Raw genomic sequence first — 27,834 nt, forward strand, 5'->3', positions numbered from 1 at the left:
AATTTTGCTAAAAAGTGTTCATTTCCTCTATGTATGGAGACATTTAGGACAGCCTGTAGACTGAGATGTTCAGCAAGCACATATGGGTGTGGTGGTCAGGTGTCCACAGACTTTTGGCCAGAGTGTAGTGTAGAGTGCATAGTGTATATGAACTTCTTGGGTTAAAAATAAAAAGACAAAGAAAAAAAAGTACACATTACCTGACCAACTATTAGGTTAAATTCATCTTTCCCACTAGTAGTATTAGGTATGTAAATAGCATTTCTGGAACTAGTCCATACAAGATTTTTAAATGTTTATTCAAGTGTATACTGAGTAATTGAGTAAACAGTGATGAAATATAGTCATTCAGACATTTTTTGGTCTTATTGTAACTAAAATGCTGACTTTTTTTTCTTGAAATGTGACTTCTTGACGCCGTGTCGCTGCTCGGCACTTGGTCAGCTTTTCCTCAGCAATATCGGTGTGGCTCAGAGACACAAACAGCCTCAATCGGCAACAACATGGAATAAACAACATGGCCCACAAGAAGAGCGTTTTTATCGAAGGTCAGTGGTTACTGGAGATAAATACTACTCCAGACACATCTTATAAGCCTAACATGGTTTGTTGGTATGTTCCAGGAGAAACGTATATGCATTTTTAATACGGTCCGGTGTTGGGCTGTTTTGTCTGTAAGGCTAGCTGTGCGTGGAGCTAGCATTAGCGTGCTAAGCTAACGCCTATGCTAGCTCGGCTAGTCAGCGCGGTGGCCATTGATTGTTTGCTTTCAGCCTTTCTTGCTAACTACAGCTGCAAAAGGTGCATCTTTTCGGACAAATGTGAACAACTCAGATTATAGATGTCACACGTACCCTTCGAATGCACCACTATTTCCCAGGTGAAGTTGCTTTATTTATTTTATTTTATTTATTTATTTTTGTTAAACGCCTGAGTTCCAGGCTATGACAGTTATCCAGGTAGCTTCAATTCAGTGCTAGTGATCTTGCTGGACTTCCTAGCTAAGTTGAACAAACATGCACGAATAAATAAACGAAAGAAACAAACAAACAAAGAAAGAAGCGAATTGTAATCTCATTGCTCATTTAAAACAAACAAAAACAAGCAAACAAATAAACTCCTCGGCAATTCTATTAGCTAGGTGCTGGCTATCTAGCTAAAGCTAAAGCTAAAGCTAGCTCCCAATCAGCTGTAATTACAGGCCTGGTAGTTAGGAATGTAGTTTAAAGCGTCACGCAAAGCACTAAATAGATGTCTTAGTTAAAAATGTGGTATAGCTTAAATTTAATTTAATGCATGTTGCGTTGTGTTTGAATGTTTTAAATGTAGTAATATGTCTCTGTGTATATAATGTAAGGTCCAGTAACTGACTTGGATGGCTGCTAACTAGCTGCAGCTTTGTCTGCACCCCATAAGCCGGTCATCTAATATAAAACAAAAAAAACTTTCTTTTCGGGAACCTTCTTTAAACGTGCATTATATACATGCTCCAGTTTAATCTGCCACTGTTATAGTAGTAATCCCCACTTCTGATGCTGTCTTTAATGCCCCTTTGCTCTGCTGCTTTAGCTAGCTCAGAGGCTACACTCATGTTGGTAATGTTTGGTCTCTTTAAATTTTCAGTTGTGTATTTTTCTGAGAATTGCACTGATCCTCAGATTGAGGCAAGTCAAGACAAAGAAGTGGGATGTGGAACCTCTGGACATGGGCCCTGATGAGACATGTAGAGAAGAAATTGTTTTTTTTTTTTTTAAAAAAAAATGTATTTGTGTGCTGTACTATAATGGGATGTCATGCATGGGGCCTGGTACACTTGTAGTGAGAAAGCTCCATCACCCAAATCATAATCATAATAATAATAATAATATGGTCAGAGATGGTCTTGTGTCCAATAATGGACAGAGAAAAAAAGAGCAGATGTGGACAAATTAGAAGTCCAGGTGCTCTGGATAAGCAGATTTCATGTCTGGGCTATTATTTTTAATCCTAGTGTCCCAAAATACAAGTAAGTTTAAAGCAAACATACAAACAAAAAAAAAAAAACCTACTCCTTATTGACTTACGCAGATGTTTTCTGTTTAAACGTAATGACGCCTCAGTGCTGTAACTAGCTTCTGAATCCCACCTCCTGCTGATCCACACACATCATTCGAGGAGCATTCGGGTTGTCTAGTAACGATAGTAGTTACTGCACAGATGACTGACTATTACCGAGCCTTTATTTATCCATCTCTTAATAAAGTCGTGTAAATGTTACTACTAATAATATAGCCTTCAGTGACTATATATAAAATCTGAAGTGTACAGTTCAGTCTAGGATAAAATATCATGTTGTGAATACACAAGATATTGTACCATGTTGGGAAACGTTCGATGCTGACGTTCAGACCTGTGTTGAAGACGTGTTGCCGTAACGTGGTTCAGTTCTTTTCCCGTAACGGTTCCTTCTCTGGCATCATTACATTTTAACTGGTGTATAGGTTAAGCTGTGGATGCAATAATAGATTGAGTGAGCATCAGTTAAAGGTGCAATAAGTGAGTTTTTTTTAAAATTCCGTAGAAGTGCTAGTACAAATGGCCTGCAAAATATGTTGAACATGATTTTAAGCCATGACCTCAGGACAAATGTATTATGTGGCTGAGAAAACCCATTTCCGGTCCGGAGTGCTTGTTTGTGTTTGGACCTCCCTTAAGCGGCGGTCACACTAGACGTTTCAGTTCCGCCGACGTCCATTCTTACACTCCTTCCGATTGCTGGAGATCAGAAACGCAAGCTCAATGCGAAGAAGCTTCAAAGTTCAAAAGTTCAAGTTGGGTGAACTCTGACCTGCGAATTTGTATCACATGAAGACGTGTGACCGGTAGAAGATCAACACGTCACGGCGTGACCTCTTCAGAAAATCCAAGATGGAGGAAGCACTGATTATAGAGGTGTCGCACCATCCCGTTTTTATACAACACAGCTTTTAAGAGGTTATAAAGTCAACATCGAAAGAGAAGCACAAAGGAAGCCATGATGTGTGGATTTAAAAAAAAAAAAAAAAACCCTGGTTGCCAACCATATTCCCAACTTTCTGTTTTCACAACTTTCACCGCCCCTTTAGTCATTTTATAGACACTCTACGGGCCACTGTAGATCCTGGGGGTGGAGCTTTTCTGAACATGGACGGGAATGGTTGGAAATCTTTCAAATATCTAACCCACCTACTTAATCATTAGAGAGCTAATCTGGAAAAAAAAATGGACTAATCTTAGCTAATGCACCTTAAAATGTAGGCTACAGAATAAACCAGGGTTGAGATGTAGGGTTAGATAGCTGCGCAGTAAAAATAAACGTGTTGCAAAACACTTGGGGGGGCATACTGTTATAGGAAAATAATCAACGCATGGGTGGATTTTTTTTTTTATCCGTTTATGGTTACGTTGAATGTAAAAAGTTTATCACTTGCGCTGTCTCTGTTTGTTTCTCTCTCGAAGTTAATAAGACAAAGGACGTAGCTTGTCATGTTAGAGAAACCTCGAAGTTCTTCATCCTGAATGATTTTCTGTGTCAGAAATCTGAGTTACAGCTTTACCGCTGACACTGGAGACTCCAGAATCCCAAAACTGTTAAATAAACGTCGTTGTAACTGGGACGTATTAGAACGAGTGCATTAAAATAAACATGTGATTTGAATTGACAGCTTCTGACCAATCGGATTTGAGAATTTAGCAGCACTGGTGTAAAACATGGGCAAGTAGAAAGAGGTTAACATGGCACCAGTTTGTGCGCTGTCGAAACAGCTCTTAAGAGAAATGATCCTATAAGAGAAAATGGTTTTTGAATAATGAATCAAACAGACACTATCTGTGCTCATTTTCTGCTCCGACTGAACATCATGTGATTTGACATATAAAGCGCACCTCAATCTTCAGGGCTTTCACCGTAGGTCTGCAAGTCTGTGCCCTTATTTTGCGGTTATGATATTCATCTTTTCTGTATCTGTCTAAGCTCTCGATAGATCAGAAGCCAGCAGAGATGGAGGGTTCAAGCAGAGCTGGAGTTTTTCCCTCTCCGCTGACCGTGAAGAGGAGAGGAGGAACGAGTAAGCACTTCAGTACCGCTTGTTTCAGTGTTCAGGGCTGCCGGAGCTTCACCTAATAAATGCACACGCAAGAGAAAGAAGCTGCAGAGTCAGGACAGTTTTCACACTAACGTCGCCATGTTGGGGTTTTTGGTTGTCAGAGTGACGTGTATGCGTTAAGCTCAGTTTGCAGATATGGATGGAATTCATGAACGTCTTGTACATACAGTACAGCTATGCTAAATATTCGGCTCATTATGTAAGTGTGAACAATAATACTTCGGCTGTTTATTAGAGCCATAGAGTTTTATTCCACCTGCAGAACACTTTAGGTTGTCATCGTACTTTGATATTAGTGAGACGGGATTTCCACCACTGCAACCAAATAAAGAAATCATGAACCTGGGAGTTCATGTAAAGGAAAAAAAAAAAAAATCTAATCTGCGCCTTCTGAATGCAGGTTCCTGATTAACTTTACATCTAGTCAAAAACGTCTATTTGCATGTACGTTACCTGCAATCAGACCCAAATTTATGCGCCCACACACACACACACACACACACACATACATACATACACACACACACACACACAAGGTCTTTAGAGTCAACATTACCTGTCAGTATGCAACAACAGGCTGAAGCTTAGTTTTCAAATGCCTTATTTGTGTCCTAAATTGTGTAAAACTAAATTTTTCCCATCTCCTCCAACCTTGTAATTGTTTTTTTTACGTCTGTAAACTACACAAACTGTGTTGGTCAGTGTGCGAGTTGATATACGTTGTGAAGATTTTTAATGGGGCGATCAGTTGCATTAAGAACAGTAAACGACTACTGGGCAAGTAGTGAAAGTCACAAGTAACACATTAGGGATTACGGTCACTCAACAATTGTATGTAAAAATATTCTTGAGAGTTTTAGCATGCAATATTAAACGTAGCGCATATTGGACCAGATATGTTCTTGGGACAGAAGGAAAGGTTAAAACCTTAGAGAGACCTAAATGTCCTAGATGCTTTGCCGTCTTCCGTTGATGTTTACGCTGCGTTACTGAACGTTTGACTGGAAAGCAGTTTAAGGGTGCAAATATACTTTGAACACGCGTACGTGCGTCCGTGCAGCTGCTTTGTTCACATGCGTGCTTGCGTATCTTATATCATGTACATCTGGAGGATTAAATGCAGCGTCCACAAGATGGCACATCAGAGCCAAAACATCTGTCTTCACCTGGTTTCGAATTGTAACGTTTAGTGATTTCATGCGCAGCGATGTTCAACGCGCTTACGAGCTCAGGTTCTCTTTAAAACGTTCTTTCTGCTGTCAGCATGACTGTCGTCAAAAACCCTCACTCATATATACATGGAAAAATATGTACTAATCTAGAAAATCCAGAAAACTGGTGCCCGAAACAGATCTTTCGGTACATTCGAGGTTTTTAAAATCAAAAAAACTAATTGTAAAGGGGAAAACCATAGGAATAATATACAAGTATGCGATTTGAGACACAGCGTTAGTTTGTTTATTCAGTTAGGGACGCAGTATCACATGGTGCTATACCGCCTCGATTGTTTACGTTGGCATTGCACCACACGGATGTGCCACGTTAATTTCTGAGGATTGGCACAAGCAATGCGCCGAATAACCGTAGGATGCGCGTGGCAGCGCATAGTTAACAGCACGTATAAATCAGCCTTAACCCCTGCTGTACTCCCCCACAATGACCTTCAACAGACCAACATGAGCCACTTAGATATGGGCCAATGTTTCTTCATGCTGTTGTTTGTGCAGCAGTTTCTTCAATATAATAAGCACTGTCTCTGTGGCATATTTCACTCATGTCTGCCTGTGTTTGCTCCTCAGTCCTTCCCTGGTGACCATGGATCAAGTGGGCGGGCGTCAGGAACTTTCCCCTGAAGGGGTGAAGGTATTCACATGCACTTAATATTGTGTGCGCTCTGTTTCTCTCCTTAACCCTCCTGTCCTTTTTGCCTTGTCCAAACGTCTATCACTTAGGTCCTCCCTAGCCCTACTCTCACTCCTCCTGGAATTTATTGTAGCTTCGCACTGCACAGCTTATCTTTTCATGGTTTCCATGAGGAGGCCGATTATTTTGCTGATGATAGAAACAGATTTTTCCTCCACCTCTGAGCTGTTTTTATGGAGGAAGGGAATATTATCTCATATAAATATGCCAAAGGTGCATGAAAGCTGGTTATAAATGTATTCATGTATAAACTAATTTGCAATATTTATTTCACTGGTCTGCTTGGGAATGTTGTCCTGCTGTCCTTCATTGTATGATAACCTTAAAAAAATAAAATGTCACGGTTATTATGGTATCATGCATTACTGTATGTCATACACGTGTGTGTGTGTGTGTGTGTGTGTGAGTGTGTGTGCACATTCTCCTGGAGGGGGTCTGTTGTAATATTTTCTGGTTGTCCATGTGGAAGTATATTTTAAGAGTATTTGAGGCATACAAATTCGATTTATTTATTATAACCGTTTCTTGAAATTTACCTAAAACTTGTCCCAACTCTTGCAAGTCTTTTTAAACATCATCTGTGGTGTTTTTTTTTGTTTGTTTGTTTGTTTTTGGCCTTTTTTTTTTTTTTGGTGTTCTGCTTTTAAACTCGGCCAGTTTTTATGTTTCGTTTTCGCAGGAGAATAGAAAAGAACGCTTCCTGGACTGTCTTTAAACTGAACGAAAAGTGTGAAAACTCTTTGCCCCCCCCCCGCAGGACAGATCAAAATCTTTACCGAAAGACATTTTTGAGGACGATATAAGATCCATAAAATCTCCTGCATCATTATAAAATGAAATGGAGAGCGGCTCTGAGGAAAAGTGGTGCGCTAAGCCCAAAAAAAAAGTGACGCAAAAGCATTTAAATCAGTGTTTTGTATTACTCAGCGATAAGGTAGCTGTGAGACTGACACTGTAACAGCCCTACTGTCAGCTATGTAGCACATTCCTCCCTCTCGCTTACACACAAACGTTCTCTCTTTTTTTCTCTCTCAGCAGGCGCCCCCTCTGAGGCACTTTGACCCCTTGGAGCCTATGAAGACGTACGAACGGCGGCCAAATCATTTCAAGTCCCTGAACAGAATGGGAACAGGCAAGCCCAGGTATCAGCTCCATGTGCAATGTGATCAGAGGGTTAATGCTGTTTAAGAGGTTTGTCAGCGCAGAACTGTAATTTAAGAAGCTGCTTAAGTACTGGAAGTATTCCATCTAGGTTTACAAATCAATATCATTAATGAATGTATGTTATGCTTTATTATATAAATTATTCCAACTTATTAATGAATTACTGGCTTTGCCTGTTGAAGTAATAGCATAGTCTTGTCCCATAGCTGCGTAATATGATAGGATTAACACTATACCGAGTATCCGTGTCGGGTCAGCTCTGCCCTGTAACGGCCGCGGATCACATTTGACACATGTTTTAATCCAATCAACTTATGTCTTTTAGGATGTAAATCCGTCTGATGTTTACTGATATGACCAAGAACCTGCTCTTGAACATAGGACACAGTTTGTCTTGATGGCTGAAATGAGATCAGCCTCGGTCATCAAGATGATGGAAAAACATGGAATTTTAGTGGCATCTCTAGGATTAAGTGTAAAAATATTGCGAATTACACAAGCAAACGTTCTCCTGGGAGAGCATTTTACATGGTCTGAGTTTGACATTTCCTGCTATTTTTAGTTCTGGCATCTGAAATGTGTTTTTTTTTTTTTTTTTTCCCTTGAATGTGTTTCAACTAGAGATACAGTTAAAGGAGAATTGAAAGATTTAATTCCACATCCATTGCTGTCCAAGACACCCTGCCTACCTCTACATATGCATCCTGATCTAATTATGAGAAAACAGCATTACTGCCGAATATTAAAGAATTATATTTACAATAGGAAATGAGTTCTCAGTTTGAGTATCAGCATCATTCACTTCGGTGTCTGTCTCATGAGGTTAAAGTCAGTTGCAGCATTTAAACTCAAGCCTCATAGTAGTCTATTCACTCATCTGATCTCGGTGCTTGCTAACGTCAGTGCTGAAATAATCAGATTAATTCAGTCAGGCTTTCCTGCTCTATTTTACTCAGGGTATTTAAAATCTGTGGACCTTTCTCTGCTGTGCGGAGTGTGCCAGCACCCTTTAACAGCTTGATGGTGCAGTACCTCATCACAGCTGATTATGCTAATGAAAAGTTTGATATTGCATGCAGCTATCTAACAGCTTGATCAAAGTGTGCCATTCATTGTGTGTGAGAAGCACACGTGGTTAGCAAGACTTATTTCAAGGGCGTTCGCATTACAAGCTTCATCACACTGTTCTTGCACTCGGATCGGATCTGTCCATCTTGATGTAACTGTAAGCGTGAACACGCCTGTTTCCCGAAACGCCCTGCATGCGTGCGTTGATAGCAATTTACACGCAGCACAAACGGCAAATGTTGTTTTCGTGAGATAATCTATGACAGTATAAGCAGCGAGCCGGTGTCGCAGTTTGCTCAGGAGGTTGGCAGTCAAGCTTTTCATGTGGAAGAGGGCGGATAGCGCTTTTCTCTGAGTGTGTTACGCTACCCTTTGACACTACAGTTAGTTCTTGCTTTAACGCCGGAAAAGACGACTAGTTATTTAGTCAGCTACTTTTTTGAATTACTGGTCGACTATTAAAAATTATGCTGCATTCGACTTGGAAATTCGCAGGTCAGAATGTATGACATTTTCAACACTTGACAAAAAAAACACAACAAAAAACAGACGCCTCCATGTTCCTTTTTTTGTTAGCATCAAGTTAGCCAGCTAACTCTGATTAATGATGTATATTTGTGTGTATATACAATTTAACATGCGAATATGTCTGGATGTTGATTTGATCTAAAACAAATACTTGTATATACTAATAATAATAATAATAACTAATCTAAAAGTAAGGAGTGCTGCTTTGTTTACTTCTTATGCTTTAAGCGGCCATGTTGATTTGACGCCACGAAAACCGGGAAGGAACTCGTAGTTGAGAAGACTGCCATTAGTAGGAATTTCAAGTCGAGGGTCGAGGGGACATTTTCCTGGTTGGAGGTTGGGAATTAGAAGTTGTGAGAATTACTCTCGTCGAACCCGGCATTAGTAGTCATGCAGCTCCTAATGTACTGGCATTAAAATGCATGCTTCAGCTATTGTTGGACTCAGCCCTGATGTGTGTGCTTCCCTCATCTCATTCCCAGTGAAGCCCCGCACGCAATGGCCATTTCTCCACTACCCAACAGAACCAATTATTTAATTATGAGTCCAGCGCCATCTCAAGGAGTGGTAGTTCAAGGAAGGCTGTTTCAACACACTCATCTCCCCTCTTCTGTCAGAAAGCCAGTCCAAAGGTACAGCACAGCAGATTGCATCCCATCTTTCTCTTCACTGTTATATCGTACTCTTGTTAAAAGGCAGCAGCTTGATTCACTTGTGTGTGAACTGGTGATTTATGTCAAAAATCAGTCACAAAGTCAGCAAAGTCAGCAAAAACTGAATTCAGTTATGTACTGCTTTTAATTATTTACTGTTTATGTATGCATGTACTTTCTCCATTTTAAAGCAACCTTGACTTGAAAGAAAGGTAAGGCTCATCTGAAGTTTGTTTAGCCTGCCTCTGTGTGGTCTTTTCCTAGCTCTAGTAATTCAGCAGCAGAATTGGCTGTTTAGGATGTCTCAGCTATCACACAGTCTTTAATGGATCCCTTTCATCCGTCTCTCACATGCATCTAATGATTTGTGTATGGAAATGCACACAGTAATAGTTTGCATGCTCTACTCAGCATTTCATGCAACCTTTCTGCAAGCACATGTCGTGCATGTTAATTAGCGTATGTCCTGAATTCAGATAGCATGCGCTCATATTATCATATTGAATCAAATTAGAACTGCTGTCTTTCAGTATGTTATTTTTTTTTATCTTCATGCTTTATATGTATACGTGTATATGTGATTAAATGCTTTCTCCCATTCTGACAGATCCGACTTCACCACCCAAAGAGCAGAGCTAGACAAAATCATTCTCACCTGCCCAGAGATTTCAGGTAAGCTTTAGTGCTCTTACGGCCTGTTATTTTATTTATTTGTTTATTGTGCTTAAAAAAATTATTATTTAGAGATGTGGAGGAGGCAATGGAGAAGGAGAAGGGGAAGAAATGGGGAGGAGGTATTGCATTGCATTCACAGCATTTCTTGTTTGCTGTGCATGCAGTTCTTAAAAAAGTGTACATAAATGAAGAAAGAAAAAGGTAAACCTGGACCAATTGAATTTGTAAATGAGACTTTTTTATTTCAGTGCGCATCAATGGACTCATGTTGACTTTGAGTTGTAAATGACCTTAAGAAATTAAGGTCATTAAGATAGGATATTTAAAATGTCTATTAAAACGAGGCCAAAATGTACAGCTAAGTATTTTTTTTTTTTAATTATATTAATTTCTTGTCTAAAATATGAGATACTGGAACGGTAAAGTAAATAGGGGGACTAGTGTTCGCCTTTGGGTGTGCGATTTAGAAATTACACACGCAAAGCCATTCTTCGGCTGCCAAGTCGTATCAGATTTGCATATGAACCAGGATGCCAAATTATGGCACAGAAACAAGTTAACCGGTTTGTATAAAGTGCTTTATTTACTCTTCCTGCGGGATGTACCAATGGTACAGTCTGCTGGAGACAAATCCTGCAGTGAATCATGCCTTGTCTCTGTAGCTATTTGATTCGCCCTTTCGGATGGGAGGAGTGTCTCCATTTTAGCTCCATTTTCCAGGGAATAATGTTTCCTGGCAGTGGAAGCTAGGTACTCAATCAGTGCTCAAGGACGGCGTGATGTTTGAGCCAGACGCTGCTGCTTTTATTTCCCCCAGACTGGACAGTCTCAGTAATTCTTATCAGAAAGCAGACTTTTGTTCTTATTAAGGAATAATGGTAATCTGAACCATTATTACTGTTATAGGAAAATTGGCCTTGGATCTTCACAATACAGCACTTCCCCCAATTTTTTTGGCCTTCAGGTGCTCACTGACTTTTGTTTGTGTCGTGTGCATTTGATGAGAATGGCATGTGCGTGGCAGGCGAAAAGATGTGCTGGTGCATGACTGAGGGAATGGAGAAAGGAACAGAGTGTTTCATGGTTGTGCGCTGTTTTAAGACAGCACAGCCTGTGGGGATGTGTGTATGTATGAGTGTGTGTGTGTGTGTGTGTCTGCCAAATGAGGCAAAGCTCTATGGTGGTGTGTGTCAGCGTACGCCAGAGTGGATTGCTGGCCTCTGATTAATCTGCGTCTCCTGTGAGGGGAAGGAATGAGAGAAGTGAAGCTAGAAAACGGAAAAGGAGATGGATGGTATCTCAGTCCTCGGCGGCTTTAAAAAGATACGGCCTGTTCCCTTGGCAATGTCTGAATAGAATACACAAATGGTCTAGACACGGGCAGTTGGATAACCTTTTGAAGCAGTGAGTCACAACGGATGGTTCCAGACCATTCGCCTCCTACCGTGTCTCATTTTCAGTGTGTTAGATGCATAAGGCTTCACTGAATTATGTGTCTTGCACAGACTGTTGATTTAAGAATTCAGATGCTTAAAGTGGCTGTTTAATCCCATTTGCCCGATACTAACTGTACGTTAAGTGTAGTATAGTATATATTCTTGCATGAAGGGTTAACCTTGAGCTAGGGAAATGTCTTTCTTTCCTACAGTGCTTTGGAAGACAGTGGAGCCTGCTTAATATTCTGATACCATGACAGCTTTGTCACTAGGAGCAAGCCAGCTATATGCCCCTTACAGAGAAAAAATAAGAAATATAACATATTTCCTTTGTTGAACTGAGTAATGCACAGGATGCATTATCATGTGTTTCAGATTTATTAACTTTTGAGCTGCCAGTTTATTAGGCAGCTGTGTATATGGGAGGAAAAAAGTAATATGTTCTGATTTGCCTTCTTATTAGACAGTAAGGTAGGTGTACCTAATAAACTGTGTATGCCATTGCTATTTATAGAAACAGGCACATAGCAGTCTGTCTTTTCTTGTGCTCTGTCCTCCAGACTCGGATACTCTGAACATAAAGAGATGCGTCCAGCCGAAGAGGCGGCCGATGTTTGAAAGCATCGGCACAGCAGAGGTGAGGATCATTTAAACAGCTCAGTGTACATGCTGTGTAGCACCGGTGCAGGTGATGGAAGGTGAACAGTCACCAGCACAGATTTCACTGAGGATTAGTGCTAAAGAGAAATGTCAGTAAACCAGATATTAAAATGTGTTAGTTAAATGGTTTAGTGTTTGATTCCAATCAGATTTTATTCAACCTATAACTTTACGCTGACACAGTTCAGACAAATCCCAAGTGACGTCCTGTTCACTATATACAAATATAAACTATATATCACTATATATAAATTCAGCTCTACCAGACCATGTTATAATTTGCATTAATTTTTTGTCCATGTTTCTGTTTCAAATGTCTGATATCAAGAAGTGCAATTTACAAAAAAAAACACATTACATTTTAATGGTCAGCCTCATGGCTGGGAATCTGATTCTATCAGGATTTGAAACCACATACAAATGTGACTTGAATCCAATTGAAATCCAATTGAAAGAAAAGTCAGAGTGATGCTTTTTTTCTGTTTTCCCCTGCTTAAATTAAATATATCAAAAAATCTAATTTTAGCTACCCTCCTTAGCGTAGGCTTAGCGTGTCCTAACTGCTGGACTCCTTCAATATTCCTTCCCTCTCTGTCTCCCCAACAGTCACTGCAGCCAGACGAGTACTTCACTGTGTGCGGAAAGTGTGGCCAGCGAAGCGAAGACCACACGAAGTGTGAAAGCTGCGGGAACCCACTGCCTGCTGAAGTGCCCCTTCTGCCTGCTGTCCCGTCCTCACCTGCCCCTCGAGTGCCTGTACGCTCCCTTCCCTCTCCCGGCTCTCCCAGCATCACTCAGCTCAGCAAGAGCTTCTACGGCGCGACGTCTGGGGGGCGCTCTACCCAAGCTGAAACGGCTATGAACCCACCGGCACGCATTACCCGTGGGGGTCTGTTGCTCCCACACAATGGCGCCAAGCCGACCATGGGAAAGAGGCAGCCTCTGGCCAAGCAGCATGAACTCAATGACCCCAGTGAGTGCGGTTTAATAGACATCAGTGTTACTGATATGGTGTCCATTAAACCAGAGTTACATGGAGGCACTAATCGGTGACGTTAATTGGTTATTCAATACATTGCTATATTGGACACGCATGATATTGAGAACACTAAAACAAAACATACACGGTATCTTCAAAATTACTCGTGTTAGTCTAGGTCTATATAAAGTCTTTTCCCTTCCTTAGAGCGCACCATGATGCCCCCATCTGCTCACGCGCTGTGTTTAATTGCAGTTGTACTGTCCAGTGATGAAGATGACGAGGCTGACAGTTCTAGCACGGGCAGCGTCAACCGGTTGGACAGCGTCTCTCCGAGGCCTGCTGACTCCGCCCACTCCTCCCCAGCGCCTTCCAGTGGGAGAGTGGAAGCGGCCGTTAAAGAAGTCGCAGAACACGAAGAGCAGGCTTGTGAATTTTTCACTGACATGGACCAGAGGAGCATGGTACCCAGAAGGAACCGCTTAAAAGATTCAGTAAGGGCGTGTTCACTGAACGCAGCTTTTTGCCCAATTTTGTTCTTTTACGATCATGCAAAATTGAGTTCATTAGCTAATTAATTGTGTGGTGTGTCAGAGCAAATACACAACATTGTGACCCTACAGAAAAAGATAAAATAATAGTTTAATTACAGAGGTTGTTTTCCTCTGTCTCAGTGTTCTGCATGAGTAGAAAGTTGAAGGTCTTTGAGTAAGGAGTACAGTATTCACGGTTTTGTTTAAACTGCCCTCCCAGCAATTTCGGAACGCCTTGTGTGAGGACCCGTCTCCATCTAAGAAACGTAAATTGGGACAGATGCCGAAGTTGGAGAGCATTATTCTGGAGTGCAGGAGCGTACGGATAGGAACTCTGCGCAGGATGGTCACCAAACCTGTCATCGTAAGATCAGTTCTTTATTCTTTTGTCAAATACTGTATGTATGAGAAGACTGTGTGGATGTGATTTGTCAGCACAGGTCCAGCACGTGTGAATATCTGAAATCTGAAAAAGCAGCACAGTCTTATTTGTCTCATTGCATACTTTCTTTCTCTCTCTCTCTTTTTTTTTTTTTTTTTTTTTTTTTTTTTTTTTTTTTTTTAAATTATAGTTCACAGTAGAGTACATACAGCTTGAGACAGAAGGTAAGTGATGGCATATGTAGGTCATTTTTTTCATATGATAGGTTGCCTTGGGGTTGCAAGGCTTTTTATTATTTAATTCCAACATATTAAATATTAGATGTGACACTATTAAAAAAAAAATACAGTAAGCTTATATTATAGGATTTGGTTTATAACTTTGCGTTTTAGGAGATAAAACTGTGGAATCAGGTGCGCTTCTGCACCCAATGTGGATAATGTTGCAGACCCTTGATCTGAGGAGTGTGTCAGTTCCTGAGGAGGTGGCCCTCTAACCATTTTGAGAAATGGCTGTGTACAGGTCAGGAAATCGACGTGCTGGAGAAGGTGCGCCTCAGGTCATCGGAGCTGACAAGCTGCGAATGGTGCAGCGTTAGGAAGCTGCCTGTCCTCTTTTTCCAGACCAGTGACAGTGAGTGCCAGCGCCTACGCACCCAGCTCCAGATGTCCCAGGAGAGCGGCGGCCTGTGGTACGACTGCAGTGGCGAAAGTGAGTGTCTCGTTTACATCAGTTCAGTTTAATTTGTGTAGCGCTTTTAACAATGGACATTGTCACAAAGCAGCTTTACAGAAATATATAAAATCAGGATATATGTTTATCCCTAATTAGCAAGCCAGAGGTGACAGTGGCAAGGAAAAACTCCCTGAGACAAAATGAGGAAGAAACCTTGAGAGGAACCAGACTCAAAAGGGAACCCGTCCTCATCTGGGTGACACCGGATAGTGCAATTCTAGATAATTCCCTTCTATGTACTAGTTGTACCCAACTGTGTACTACATGGTCAAAAAGCACATTTGCGTAACCAGGAAATTCATAATAGCTTTCACATGAAGTCTGTTTTGTTGAAGTTATCAACTATTCACTGATGGAGACTTGAGTGCAGAACTGTTTGTGGCAATTGCAGTCCTAAAGCTCTCATAACAATTGTAGTCCTAAGCCATCATAGCAAAACTGTTCATATCAATTGCAGTCCAAAGCCAGCTTCATGGTATCTAAGTGGTACCATCCACAGTTATCTCATGTATCTTTAGGCGGTCCATGTGGAGCTATCTGCAGCAGCAGTGAGTGGTTTCCAGGTGATGAGAACTCCAACCAGAAGTAGGGCATCAGGATGGATCAGGAAGGTCCGGAGAGCAGAAGGGGTCAGGATCACTGGTATCTCAGTATTACAGGAGTAGAATGTGTAGCGAGAGAGAAGGAGAGAGAGAAATACACAAATTATTAGGTATGCTACTTGTCATGTAGTGGTTAAGGGCAATGTACATTGTGTGCAGAGTGCAAGCAGGGACTCTGGCAAGACTAGCTATGACAGCATAACTAAAAGGGAGAGCCAGAAGGTAACACAGACATGAGGGCATCCTGAGAAAGCTCTGCCCCCTGCCGTAGCCTTCACTGTTTGAGGTACCAACAAATAGCCTGCACCTTTTGATTGAAGTAGGCGTGGCGGATCGTAAAAGACTGAAGGTTTGCTCAGGTACTGTGGCACGAGACCATTCAGTGTTTTATAGGTCAATAGTAGTACTTTATAATCAGTGCAAAATTTGCAGTGCAGTGTGGAAAAAATACGGGTGATGTGGTCATATCTTCTGGTTCTAGTAAGGACTCTCGTTGCTGCATTCTGGACTAACTGGAGCTTGTTTATGCATCTACTGGAACATCCAGACAGTAAGGCATTACAATAATCCAACCTAGAAGTAACATAAGCATGGCCTAGGTTTTCTGCATCATGTGGTGACATTATATTTCTCATGTTAGCAATATTTCTGAGATGAAAGAAAGCTATCCTAGTAATATTATCTACATGAGTTTCAAATGACAGACTGGAGTCAATAGTCACACCAAATTGTCTTTTACTCCTGCACATGATGAAACAGAAAGGCCATCCAGAGTTACTTTGTAATCAGAAAGCTTACTTCTAGCTGTGTGTGGTCCTCGTACAAGTACTTCTGTCTTGTGTCTGTCAGAATTATGTAGAAGGAAGTTAATAAGCATCCAATGTCTAATGTCCTTTACACATTTCTCAACTTTATTAAGCTGGTGTCTGTCATCTGGCTTTGCTGAAACATACAACTGTGTGTCGTCAATAAAGAAAAAAGCAGTGGGCCTACAACAGAACCTTGGGGAACACCAAACTATGCCTTAGTATGCGTCGAGACGTCACCATTTACATCTACAAACTGATAACAATCAGTCAAATAAGACCTGAGCCAGGAGTGTAGCAGAATGTTGACTCAACGTATAAGCATTCAGTCGCTTGATCAAGTTCTGTGAGATTGTTGGAAAAAAAAAACTGCAGTAGCTGACGTGAATGTATGTTTGATGCGATAATGTGGCACGGTGCATATATTATGACTAAGACATTTTAAATGAGATGAGATACTAATCTGAGATAGCTTCAGACTATGGAAATATGACTATATTTACTATATTTAATCCGAATGTTAGTATTAGGTCACCACTATGAGTGAGTACTATTAAATCCTAAAGTCTCCAGCAATTATTGCTTTGTCTAAAGAAACAACCAGGTCTGAGATGACGTTCGCAAATTCACAAAGGAATTCACAATATGGCCCGGGGTGTGTGTAAATAATAATTAACAGAATCGACTGGGTAATCTTATTTTTTGTGGCTACATATGTTAGTATAAAGAACTTCAAATGTGTTGAATTTATGTGTAGGTTTTTGTATGATGCCTAGATTATTCAATTCAGTTCAATTTTATTTGTATAGCACTTTTTACAGAAATAAATACATAAATAGATTAAATTAAATTTATCCCTAATGAGCAAGCCAGAGGCGACGGTGGCAAGGAAAAAGAGACGATATGAGGAAGAAACCTTGAGAGGAACCAGACTCAAAAAGGGAATCCATCGTCATCTAGGTGATAATGGATAGTGTAATTATAAATAAATCCCTTCTGTAACTGTGTACTACATGGACAAATAGTGCAATTGTGCAACCAGTCAATTCATTACAGTTTTCACATCTAGTCCGGCTTGTTGAACCTGTTCACTGTCCACTGATGGAGACCTGAATGCAGAACTGCTCTCGGCAACCGCATCCCCAAAGCCACCACAGCAATCGCAGTCCCAAGCCATCACAGTACAACTCCCCATATGAGATCCCCAAACCATCTCCACAGCCCCCAGGTGGCACCATCCTCAGCAATCCCAATGATCTTCAGGCCGTCTATGTGGGGCCACCCCCAGCAGCACCAAGTGATCTCAACTGATGAGAACAGAAACAGCAGCCAAACATCCCAGTTCACCACAACACTCTTTGTCTGTGAGCCCTCCAGGCCTGCTCTTTTAAAAAAACTATTCACAAAATGCTTGACTAAACAAATATGTTTTCAGCCCAGACTTAAACACTGAGACTAATTGGCAGGCTGTTCCACAACTGTGGGGCTTTGTAAGAGAAAGCTCTACCCCTTGCTGTAGCCTTCACTATTTGAGGTAATTTCACGTGCCTTAAGATAGACTCCTATAACCAGAGCTCTTCCAGGTTTCTCAGTGGATGCCTCACTGAGAAGAGCAAACCTGTTAGATACGTGACGCAGAGAGGGGTTGTGCTCCCATGGGCGAGCCTTAACATTAGCTTTGGCTTTGCGATTTTCTCACTGAGTTTGTCACCTATTCACCCCATCTCTGCCGAAGGCATCCAGACTTGCCCCTACAGGAACTATGATGCTCTCACTCTCGCTAACTTTCTCTAGATTCTGGATGCGCACCCCTGATACTGCAGTCTTCTCCATCAGAGAGCTAACTAATATACACTTATCACAAATAAAGCTATTACTAACGACAGAGGAAGAATGACTAAACATCCTGCACTCAACACACTGAACAAGCTGAACGATTGCCATGTCGAGTGTTTCACGTACCTTAATCGAAGATTTGTTGATATTATTTTAGACATACCCGACGTGATTGGCCTCCGCTTGCTGTCTTGAGACAAGAAAACAAAAGTGTTCTTTGAGAAAGTGGAAAAAATGCGGGCGAAGAGGAAAGTGAAAAATACAGCAAATGAAAACGATAGCGCAAAATTATTGATGAAAATAAAAAAAATGGAATAATTTAAACACTGTCGATGTTTTGAACACACAATCTACTTGATTTTGTGAATTTGAACACATGATCTACTTGATTTAAAATTGGGAACGTAAACTGATAGCTACTCATGATGAATTTAATAGTTACTAAAAGAAATTCAGAAGAACGTTATTATTGTGCGAGGAACATATACCTGAAGTTTTGACATTAACATGTTACTTACAGTATATACGATTTTTTTCCCTCTTTTCTCCAGACTTGGATGAGAAATACATAGTGTTGATTTTCGAGAATGGCCTTTCGATGCAAGAGCAGATGATTTTAGAAGACATCCTGGTTGAGATTGGCCGAAACAACAAGCTTACACGTTTTCCTGCTAGACTGACCTTCGACGAAGCCAACGTTAGACTGGTTCAGTATAACAAAGCATCAAAAGAGAAGGAAAAGGTGTGTGACCTTTACAAATATTACAGACATTTGTGTGTGAAAATTCCGGGAGATCAACAGTTTCTGAAATCCTCAAACCAGCCCATCTGGTACCAACAACCATCAGTGGTACCAACAACCATCAAAGTCACAGACTTGTAACTGCGTAATTCTATGCATTGTGCTGCTGTGTATATATACATACACACCAGCATGCACCTATACACACACCTATTCACCTGCACATCCATTCAATTATCCAATCAGCCAATCATAGATCTCCTCCTATTTGATTCAGAGCCAGTGTCTGAAAAGGCTTGATTTCACTGTGACTGCAGTAGCCTGTGTATATGTCATTTTTTTACATAATGGAGTAGGGTGAATAAATCACACACACTTGCTGAATGGACTTTAGGACACGTTATATTTATAGTGAATCTAAAATTGAATCTCACTTTGCAGCTGAGCACATTATGGCCGCAGACATGTAAATAAGATTATAATTCTTCTTTGCACCGGACTCATCCAGCTGTTTTACAGAATTGATTATTTAAAAAAAAATAATGACGTTTCATAGCTTATCAGTGTTTTTTAGTAAGATTTTTTTTTAAACATCTGTATATTTTCCCCAGGCAAAAGCACAGAAAGCCAAATTGGTTTCATCCCCTACAACATCTGCCACGACTGTGACAACAGTCAATGTCTCAGTCACCACGGCAACGGCAACCGCAGCAACGGCAAGCACAGTAACAGCGACCCCAGCTGCATCGACAGAGACGACAGTCCAGACCCGATTTTCCACTCCGCTTCATGGGATCTACGATGAAGATGATGATGAGGATATGGCAGAGCTGCAACCTACTTTCACAGGCCCTATCATCAAGTAAGATCAGATGTGACATGTCACTAATTAATTTCAGTAAATTCAGTAGAAGAGTTTGAGCTTGCTTTTTACGTAATGAGTGATTTAAAAAGCAGGCACATGGTGCACAGAATGATGTTTAAAATGGTATTTAATAATCTTTACAGTTCATCTAAATACTTTGCATATGTCCTGCACACAAACCTGCTAGATAGTAGGCTTTAGCATTTTTTAAACTTTTGTATAATAACTTCTGTAGAACTCGTGTATGGGATAATATATACATATTTTTTTTTCCTTCTTTACTAGGTTGATAGTGTATCCACCTCCTCCAGCTAAAGGTGGAATCTCTGTGACCAATGAAGACCTTCACTGTCTAAACGACGGAGAATTTCTGAATGACGTCATTATAGACTTTTATTTAAAGTGAGTGTGTTTTATTCTACTAAACACCAAATTTTGATTTTATAAACAGCAGTCTTATCTAAAACTAGATATTATTATTAATAGTAAACCATCACCATTTTCAGTGCAGGGTTGTACGAAAGCAAAATCAGGGGGAGAAAACAGTTTGATTTGATGGACAAGACAATGACAAGAACAGATTTATGACTGATTCATGATTTGATCTTTCTCAGAAGGGTTTATGGGCTGCGCTTTAATTCAGAGCTTCTGAAATTATTTGGACAGTGACCCCATTTTATGAGTCCAAAATTCTAGGGACCTCACCGGTATAGCTTTGATTAACATGGGAGAGTAACGTGAGAGCATGGCAATGCTGTAGTGTGTAAAAAGGGCTTTAAGAGGGACGTCCAGTTAAACAAATCTAAGATAATGAAATTTATTTGTGTGTTTAAAACAAAACAAATTCAGTTCATCTGCATAGAACTCAATTTGTTATGGGGATGGGTCTGGGGTCACTCGCATGAAAATCTGTCTTTAATTAACAGAAATTTCATTAAGACTAACACCTAAATCCTGATTGGTCCAAAATTCATGAAAGTATATAATCATATAGGTATATGAATTACACTTGATTAGAAAAGAGTCGTATAGGCATGTGCATCAAAAGGAGGAGTACTTTTAAACACAATCTTTTGCTGAAATAAAGGCACACTTATAGCAGAACCCTTTATTTGTCACATATACATTACGGCACAGTGAAATTCTTTACTTCGCATATCCCAGCTTGTTAGCAAGCTGTGGTCAGAGCGCAGGATCAGCCGTGATACAGTGCCCCTGGAGCAGAGAGGGTTAAGGGCCTTGCTCAAGGGCCCAACAGTGGCAGCTTGGCAGTGCTGGGGCTCGAACTCCCAACCTTCTGATCAGTAACCCAGAGCCTTAACCACCGAGCATGATGAAAAAGATAATTTTATGGCTTTTTACAGATATCTCTTTATGGAGAAGTTGAAGAAGGAGGATGCAGGCAGAAGTCACGTTTTCAGCTCCTTCTTCTACAAGAGACTCAACCAGAGAGAAAGAAGAAGTGCACCGGACACAACTAACCTACCGTAGGTCCTTCCCAGTCCCACATGACTAGTAGCTCTGCCTCATACTGACCTCCTTGAAACATGATCAATCTACTGCAGATGTAGTTCATTCACACAGGACCATCCTGCTCTGTTTGCATTGCCTTAATCAGGCATGATGACGTTCCCGTTTTTATGCATTCGATTTAAATCTGTTTTTCTAAATGGGTCAAGGCCTAATTTGAAGTCATGCATCACTGATCTGATCTAGATTGTCTTTTGTAACTCTTCCTAGAATACAGAAGAGGAAGCACAATCGGGTAAAAACATGGACGCGACATGTGGACCTTTTTCAGAAGGACTTCATCTTTGTTCCCATCAATGAGTCGTAAGCCATTGTTTGCTAAATCAAGTGAAAAAGGAGTTGATCTGTTGAGTATGACACCTTTGGGGCATGCTGTTACAGGAGTTTAATCCACGGTGGGGTGTTGATGAGGTGATGTGGCCTGACAGAAAGAGGAGTTACTGTTGTCACTCCAAAATTGATTATTTTCCCATAACTGCACATACCAAAATGTTTTATTCCACTTATACCACAGCAATTTGCAAACAGTTATGTTTTCATAGTATTTACAAATGACACGATATACTTTCTATTCATTTATAGTTGAATTTAATGTTGGGGAACATCCACGAAACACATTAGATCCTGTTCTCACTTACGTTATAACATTTATACAGTCATTACCTCAGCAGTCTCTTTTTTTTTTCTTTTTTTTTTTTCTTCCTTTTGCTGTTAATGAGCCAAAAAACAAAACGCAACCTGTCACGTTACTGAAAAACCAGAAATCACAACGTCTGCTGTCTTGAAGACTTCACTGTAGTGGAAATCTTGCTGACTGAAACAAAGCACTGACACTGGAGACTCCTTCCATTAATATTAAGTTAAATGATTACTTACCAAAAGTGTCACTATGTCAACAATCATATCAACAGAAATCCGTTAATTTTTATATTTAGATTATGTGGCACGTCCGCCACTTCGTCCCTGTGAAGTAGCTGTTACTATAGAAACAAAGGCATTAAAATAAACCTGTGATTCGCCTTACAGTCAGCACACCTGTCAGAGGTGCTGTTACAGAAAAGTAGTCAATACCACAGTCAGAATCGAGCGTACAACAGCACTGTGGTAGAAATCATCTCATTCCTGTACAAGTCTTAATTGCGTTACTGTGTTTGTCATATTTACAATGCTAATATTTCATCTTTCACACACGTTATTAGTTATTTCAGGGTAAACTGGCTATGTGCTAATAGACGCTCTGGATTGCTCTATGCTGGGGGGATTATATTATTATTATTATTATTATTATTACTACTACTACTCCTTATTTTCCTTCTCCATTTCTCTCTTCATTTCTCCATTTTCCCCTGAGCAGAGCACACTGGTATCTTGCAGTGATCTGCTTCCCAGGTCTAGAGGGACCGTGCATGGAGCCCAATCCTCAGTATCAGCCCCAGACGCAGTCCCAGGCCCAGGCTTCGTCCCCGTCTGAGTTAGGGAGCTCTGTCCTAAGCGAAGGAGGCACCGAGGAGCCCTCGCCTCACACCGAGCCCCTCTCCTTTAATCCAGAGGAGGGTAATACGGAAGCCGAGGGACAGGACGTGAGCCACTCGAGTATACCTTCCTGTCCACATCGACCCCAAGAGCACAGCTGCACTCACAGCCAAAGGGTCAACGGACAGGTTCAGTCACATTACACAGGTGAGTGTTACAGAGGAATCTGAAGCACATGATGAGGCAAGGGGGCTGGGGATTGGATGATGACGATTTAAATTGCGAGTATTGTTGTTTAAAAAAAAAAAGTTAGTGTTAATAATGGTTTCTTCTTGATTTTTAAGATGGTTTGCAAAGAATCAGTGTGTGTTATAGCAGTGAAGATCCTGGCACCTTCTCAGATGACCAAAGCTCCTCTCATGTAAGTGTTTTGTTTGTTTGTTTATTTATTTTAATTTACTGATGCAGGGCCAATCAAGTTCATTAGCTCATGAGTTTGAAGAGTTGAATGCTCATGCGATTTTAAGAGGATTATAACCTCAACAGCAAAGAGTAAATCAGAGAATATAATAAGGGACAGAAGGCAAAAGGTTTAATTTGCATAAAAATTATTACATTCCACTCTTCAGTTTTCTCATTAAGGTCTAAACTAATTCAAGTAACGATTCAGTGGCACTGCGTGCAGCCAAATAATGTGGATTAATGCCCTGTAGTGTATTATTTTCATATAATTTCACAGTCTGGAGTGTGTTATTCCACTTACACCACAGCGATTTGCCAACGATTACAGTGTTTAATTCATTAATGAAGGACACGTTGCGCATTTTAACAGTTTATGGTTAGATATGATGATGTGGAGCATCTGAGAGACAAGATAGCTCCTGTTCTGATTTACGTTACAGCTGCGATAAACAGTCATCCCCTCACCTCTGTCTCTCAAGAACCACCGCTTGTCATTTTACCGGAAAGCTGGAAAGCTGGAAAGCTACTCCTCTGTCCTAAATACTTTCCTGTGCTGGGAAACTTTGCAAAGCACCGTAAATGTTAAAAAAAAAAAAAAAAAAATGTCACTTACAAGCAAGACTCATTCCATAAATGTTAAATAAATGTCTCCCAACAGAAAAACGTCACCACATTTTTTTTTTAAACCATTTATTATAGTCGTAGATTATATGGAGTGTTCCCTGTATAAGCCCCTGTGTGTGAGCTGTTACTATAGAAACAATAACGTATTAGAATGAGTGCATTAATATTAAACTGTCATTCGTGTTACAGCTGGATCTACTCCGAGCCGTGCTATTGCACAGAAACAATGCACACCTTCTGACCAATCAGATTCAAGCATGAAACTGTGCTGTTGTATAAATGTAAATTATTTAACACTGAAACGACCTGAGAAAATTTAATTAAATTTTACAATTTAATGTCTAATCTGTAATTGATGTAAACACACATTGTGCTATCTCAGAAAAGTGCTTTGCGACACAATTTGTCATGATGTAGATATTATATACTGGTTACTGTTTACAGATCAGCCAGGTGCTTCTGGCTCCATTTCTCACTGCTCGTATTGCGATTCTCCTTTTAGGATGAGTGCAGTGAGGATGGAGCGCTGGCGGAAGACACTGCAACGTCAGAGAGCATGGAGTGGGCATCCAGACCTACCATCTGCAAACAGTGAGTACACATACCAAACACAGGAGCTACGTCATGTAAAAGTCCTGAGGGAAGTAAACTATTTGATGTAAAAGTAAGTGTAATATCTAAACCAGCTTGCTCAGTTCCCTGGTTTTGGGTAACTAGCTTGATCAGTCTCACTAGCAAGCTACTCAAGAGGCTCTTTTTACGAGTGTAGATAATAAAGTGAAAAAGAAAATGGTGTTTAGAAGCAGACGTGATAGTTAAACTCTTCTGTTGAGCTATATTAAAGTTATGCAGCTGCAAGCAGATGCATGCTATAAGAACAAGGTCAAAGTGTATAAATGTTGGTTTGTAAATGTTTTTTTTGTGACTTGTACAAAGCCTTTTTTTAGCCACTAGGGAGCAGCATAACTGCAGCTAGTGAGCTCCATGCAATGTACATGCAGTGGGGATCAAAAGTCAGAGAACACATCGAAAATCTGGCAATTTCGTTTCAGTTAAAACTGGAAACAAACCACATTTTAGAATTTCAGGAGCTTTAAAACAAAGTAATGAAATGTTTAATATGAATATTCAAGCTTCTGCACTGTTTCAAGGTGACAGAAGGTCAGATTTTCCTTGAGTCGTATTTCTTTATTGAAGCGTATGTTTAGACAACACTCAGATGGGCAGATAGATCTGATCTAAAATGGATTGTCAGGTTTTAGACAAAGTTCATGGCAGCTCAAGTGCCTGTTGTTATTAAAGCAAAAGGGGAGATAGACTAAGAAAATTCTGAAATTCATGCAAATATTTCAAAAATTCTACTTTACATTCAAGTTGTTGCTGATGCTAATATTTGTAATGGAAAAACATGTTATTAAATTAGGACTGAAAGCAAAATTTGTCACTAGTGGTCTCAGACTTCTGGACCTGAGTGAACCGTAGTTGTGATGAGAGCTCCGAGTCCATGCTGTAGTACCAGCTTATTAACCTGATGTGAACATGCCACGACTGTTAATCACTGTGATTCGCTCCTCTCTCAGACCTTGTATCCTCATCATGGACTCGTTGCGAGGCCCTGCCAGATCTACAGTGGTGAAGACATTGCGAGAGTACGTTACCACACTTCCTGTGTGTCTGTCTCTAATTTATGTTCAACTGGTGCTGGTATTTTTCTCTGATTAGAAGGATATTTGAATGCATCCCTTGTTTAGTCTGACGCATGCCTGCTTGTGTGTGTGTGTGTGTGTGTGTGTGTGCTTGCCCAGATATCTGGAGGTAGAGTGGGAAGTGAGGAAGGGCACTCAGAGGAGTTTTGGGAAGGACTTGATGAAGGGCTCGAGCCCGCGGGTGCCACAACAGGACAACTTTAGCGACTGTGGCGTCTACGTGCTGCAATACGTCGAGAGCTTCTTTGAGGTAAAGCTAGAAATAACACTTACTGATGAAACTCAGTAAAGCATATCATGTGAGACAATAATCGTGTGACAGATCAGCATTATATTCTGTAGGTAGTTACGTGAATGAAAGCGTATTTTTGATAACACTGGCTAATTGGCAAATTATAATTATAATTGGATAGTGTCAGTACTTGATATAAATCAGTACACTAAGCTGAAGCTTGATGGTTTTGGACACGTAACATGCAGATGAATGGGAGGGACTTCAGTTTGGTCGAGTTGTTCTGATTGGACAGCCTGCATGATGGATGCATTGTGATTGGACCGGACAACACACGGCAGCGCTTTTCAGATTAGTTGAGGGAAGCCGACAGTTTCGAATAAGAAAGATAAGGTTATAAATTCTGTATATGTTGTTATAGAAACAACATCATAACAGAAAGAGCACATTTATCTAACTTGGAGCAAAATGAATCATCTTCTGGCCAATCGGAATGGAGCAGTCAAAACGTATTTTAGTACTCTCACACATTCAGTGAAATCAGGTTAAAAAAGCGAGTTTTGTTCAGCTGTTTCCAAGGTCAACAGACATGTTTCCTGAGTTGTGTGATTGTTATTTGTAAATATTGCTCTCAGGCATTACAGAGCTCTGTTTACTGTAAATAAACATCAGAAAAGAAACCTTTTAAAACAGGAAAAATCTGCAAGCAAGGGTTTTGTAGTTCAGATATTGAATGTTTCTACTTTGTCTAAATAAAGATCTCTTTTTTAATTATTTTTTTTTTTCCTACTTTACCAAAGAACCCCGTGCCAAGCTTCCATCTCCCTATGAATTTATTGGACTGGTTCCCCCAGCAGCGGATGAAGACTAAACGTGAGGAGATCAAGGAGCTCATTCTGAAGATCCAGTCCAAACAACTGTTGGACCGGGAGAACTCTGGGCAGGACCTGGACGTCGGAGAGGTCTGCGAGGACTTGGACGTTGGAGACGCCTTAGAGTCAGCCGACCTCATCCCACCAATCAGTTCATGAACTCCAGCCCCATGCTGCTATAGCTCTTCTTATGAAACAGTCCTGTTGACGCCGCACCCCCACTCATGGCACCGACGGCTAGTCGGAGCCCCTTCATGATCGTACGCTGCTGGACGATTCCGCCGTGACAACAACTGTTTCTGTTTTTTTTGTTTGTTTTTTTCTCCTTCGTTAACAAAAGAGCAAGAAGACTTCATTTGTATTAAAGAAACATGTATATATGCTGAACAGTTTTTTTGTTTGTTTGTTTGTTTGTTTGTTTTTGCTGACTTGTGAATTTGACCTCTCATGATCTCGTCTCTCATTCTTGCACCGAGTTAAAAGTATTCATTCATCTGTTGACTTCATGAAGGTCACAAACAGCCCTGACTTCTCCACACGCCTGAACAGTAACTGTTTAATGTCCCGTTCTGTCTGTACTTCAACTCACGCTTTTCACCATGGAAAACAATTTGTTATTTGTAGGCTAAGCATCCAAAAACATCTGGGTTTTTTTTTTTTTTTTTTTTAAACAAACAAACAAAAAAATTAGCTTGTCTCATGGCATAACACCGTTGCTAGACAGTGCCTGTCAGAGCTTTATAAATGTTACCACGTCTAAGTGGACCTCATTTTCAATATTAAAACTATTTGAGATGCAAGCGTGCACATCTGCCTTAGTTCATACAGATATAAGCGTTTGAAACAGAGGGTCACGAGTGCTCTTTTCTATTCTTTACTGGTCTGCAATAAATATAATATAATTACATAATAAAGTGAGTAAAATTGATAGTAATTGATGACGGGCACCTCTGTTTATTTTTCTGTAAATGCTTCACACTGGATCCTAAATACTCGTACATTAATGACTGTATTGCGCCATACTTGTGTCCATATGTGGTTTATTATTAAATGACTTGGTATTCAATTAACAATCTTCTGTAACTTTGCTGTCACAATTACGACTATACACAAGTCTACTTTCAGGTCCAGTCAGCAAAACTTTCTGGTGAAATACACGTTTGTTTTATTAAACAGGCAACAAAACAGTATCGGTCGCCTTGGGAGGGGGGAAGGTGCGGA

At 40.4% G+C, this 27,834-nt stretch overlaps 1 protein-coding gene across 9 annotated transcripts; it reads left to right on the forward strand.

The window, feature by feature from the left end:
• Positions 1-102: 102 nt before the first annotated feature.
• On the forward strand, positions 103-27,686 carry senp6a (SUMO specific peptidase 6a). Of its 9 annotated transcripts, none has more exons than XM_034302129.2 (25): positions 103-247; positions 445-548; positions 3,992-4,085; positions 5,924-5,987; positions 7,083-7,189; positions 9,293-9,442; positions 9,655-9,675; positions 10,071-10,135; positions 12,135-12,211; positions 12,841-13,207; positions 13,469-13,707; positions 13,967-14,110; positions 14,319-14,352; positions 14,651-14,839; positions 18,659-18,849; positions 19,461-19,711; positions 20,000-20,116; positions 21,079-21,201; positions 21,455-21,547; positions 22,599-22,924; positions 23,062-23,138; positions 24,306-24,394; positions 25,384-25,452; positions 25,609-25,759; positions 26,542-27,686. In XM_034302129.2, exons 2-25 carry the CDS (start codon positions 518-520, stop codon positions 26,770-26,772), a joined length of 3,300 nt encoding a protein of 1,099 aa, XP_034158020.2. In that variant the 5' UTR covers positions 103-247; positions 445-517; the 3' UTR covers positions 26,773-27,686. The 9 variants fall into 9 exon arrangements, with proteins under 9 accessions (XP_034158020.2, XP_034158021.2, XP_034158023.2 ...); XM_034302130.2 differs by having other exon boundaries at positions 7,086-7,189; XM_034302132.2 differs by lacking the exon at positions 9,655-9,675.
• The last annotated feature ends 148 nt before the right edge of the window (positions 27,687-27,834 follow it).

This window comes from Pangasianodon hypophthalmus, chromosome 30, assembly GCF_027358585.1.
Source record: "Pangasianodon hypophthalmus isolate fPanHyp1 chromosome 30, fPanHyp1.pri, whole genome shotgun sequence".
Lineage (NCBI taxonomy): Eukaryota > Metazoa > Chordata > Actinopteri > Siluriformes > Pangasiidae > Pangasianodon > Pangasianodon hypophthalmus.

Bases quoted from the DNA above. Each gene is read 5' to 3' on its own strand.
- senp6a (XM_034302129.2), top strand. From the start codon at position 518: ATGGCCCACAAGAAGAGCGTTTTTATCGAAG. The intron at 12,212-12,840 runs GTGAGGATCATT...TCTCCCCAACAG, and splicing joins AAAGCATCGGCACAGCAGAG to TCACTGCAGCCAGACGAGTA. The intron at 20,117-21,078 runs GTGAGTGTGTTT...GGCTTTTTACAG, and splicing joins ATTATAGACTTTTATTTAAA to ATATCTCTTTATGGAGAAGT.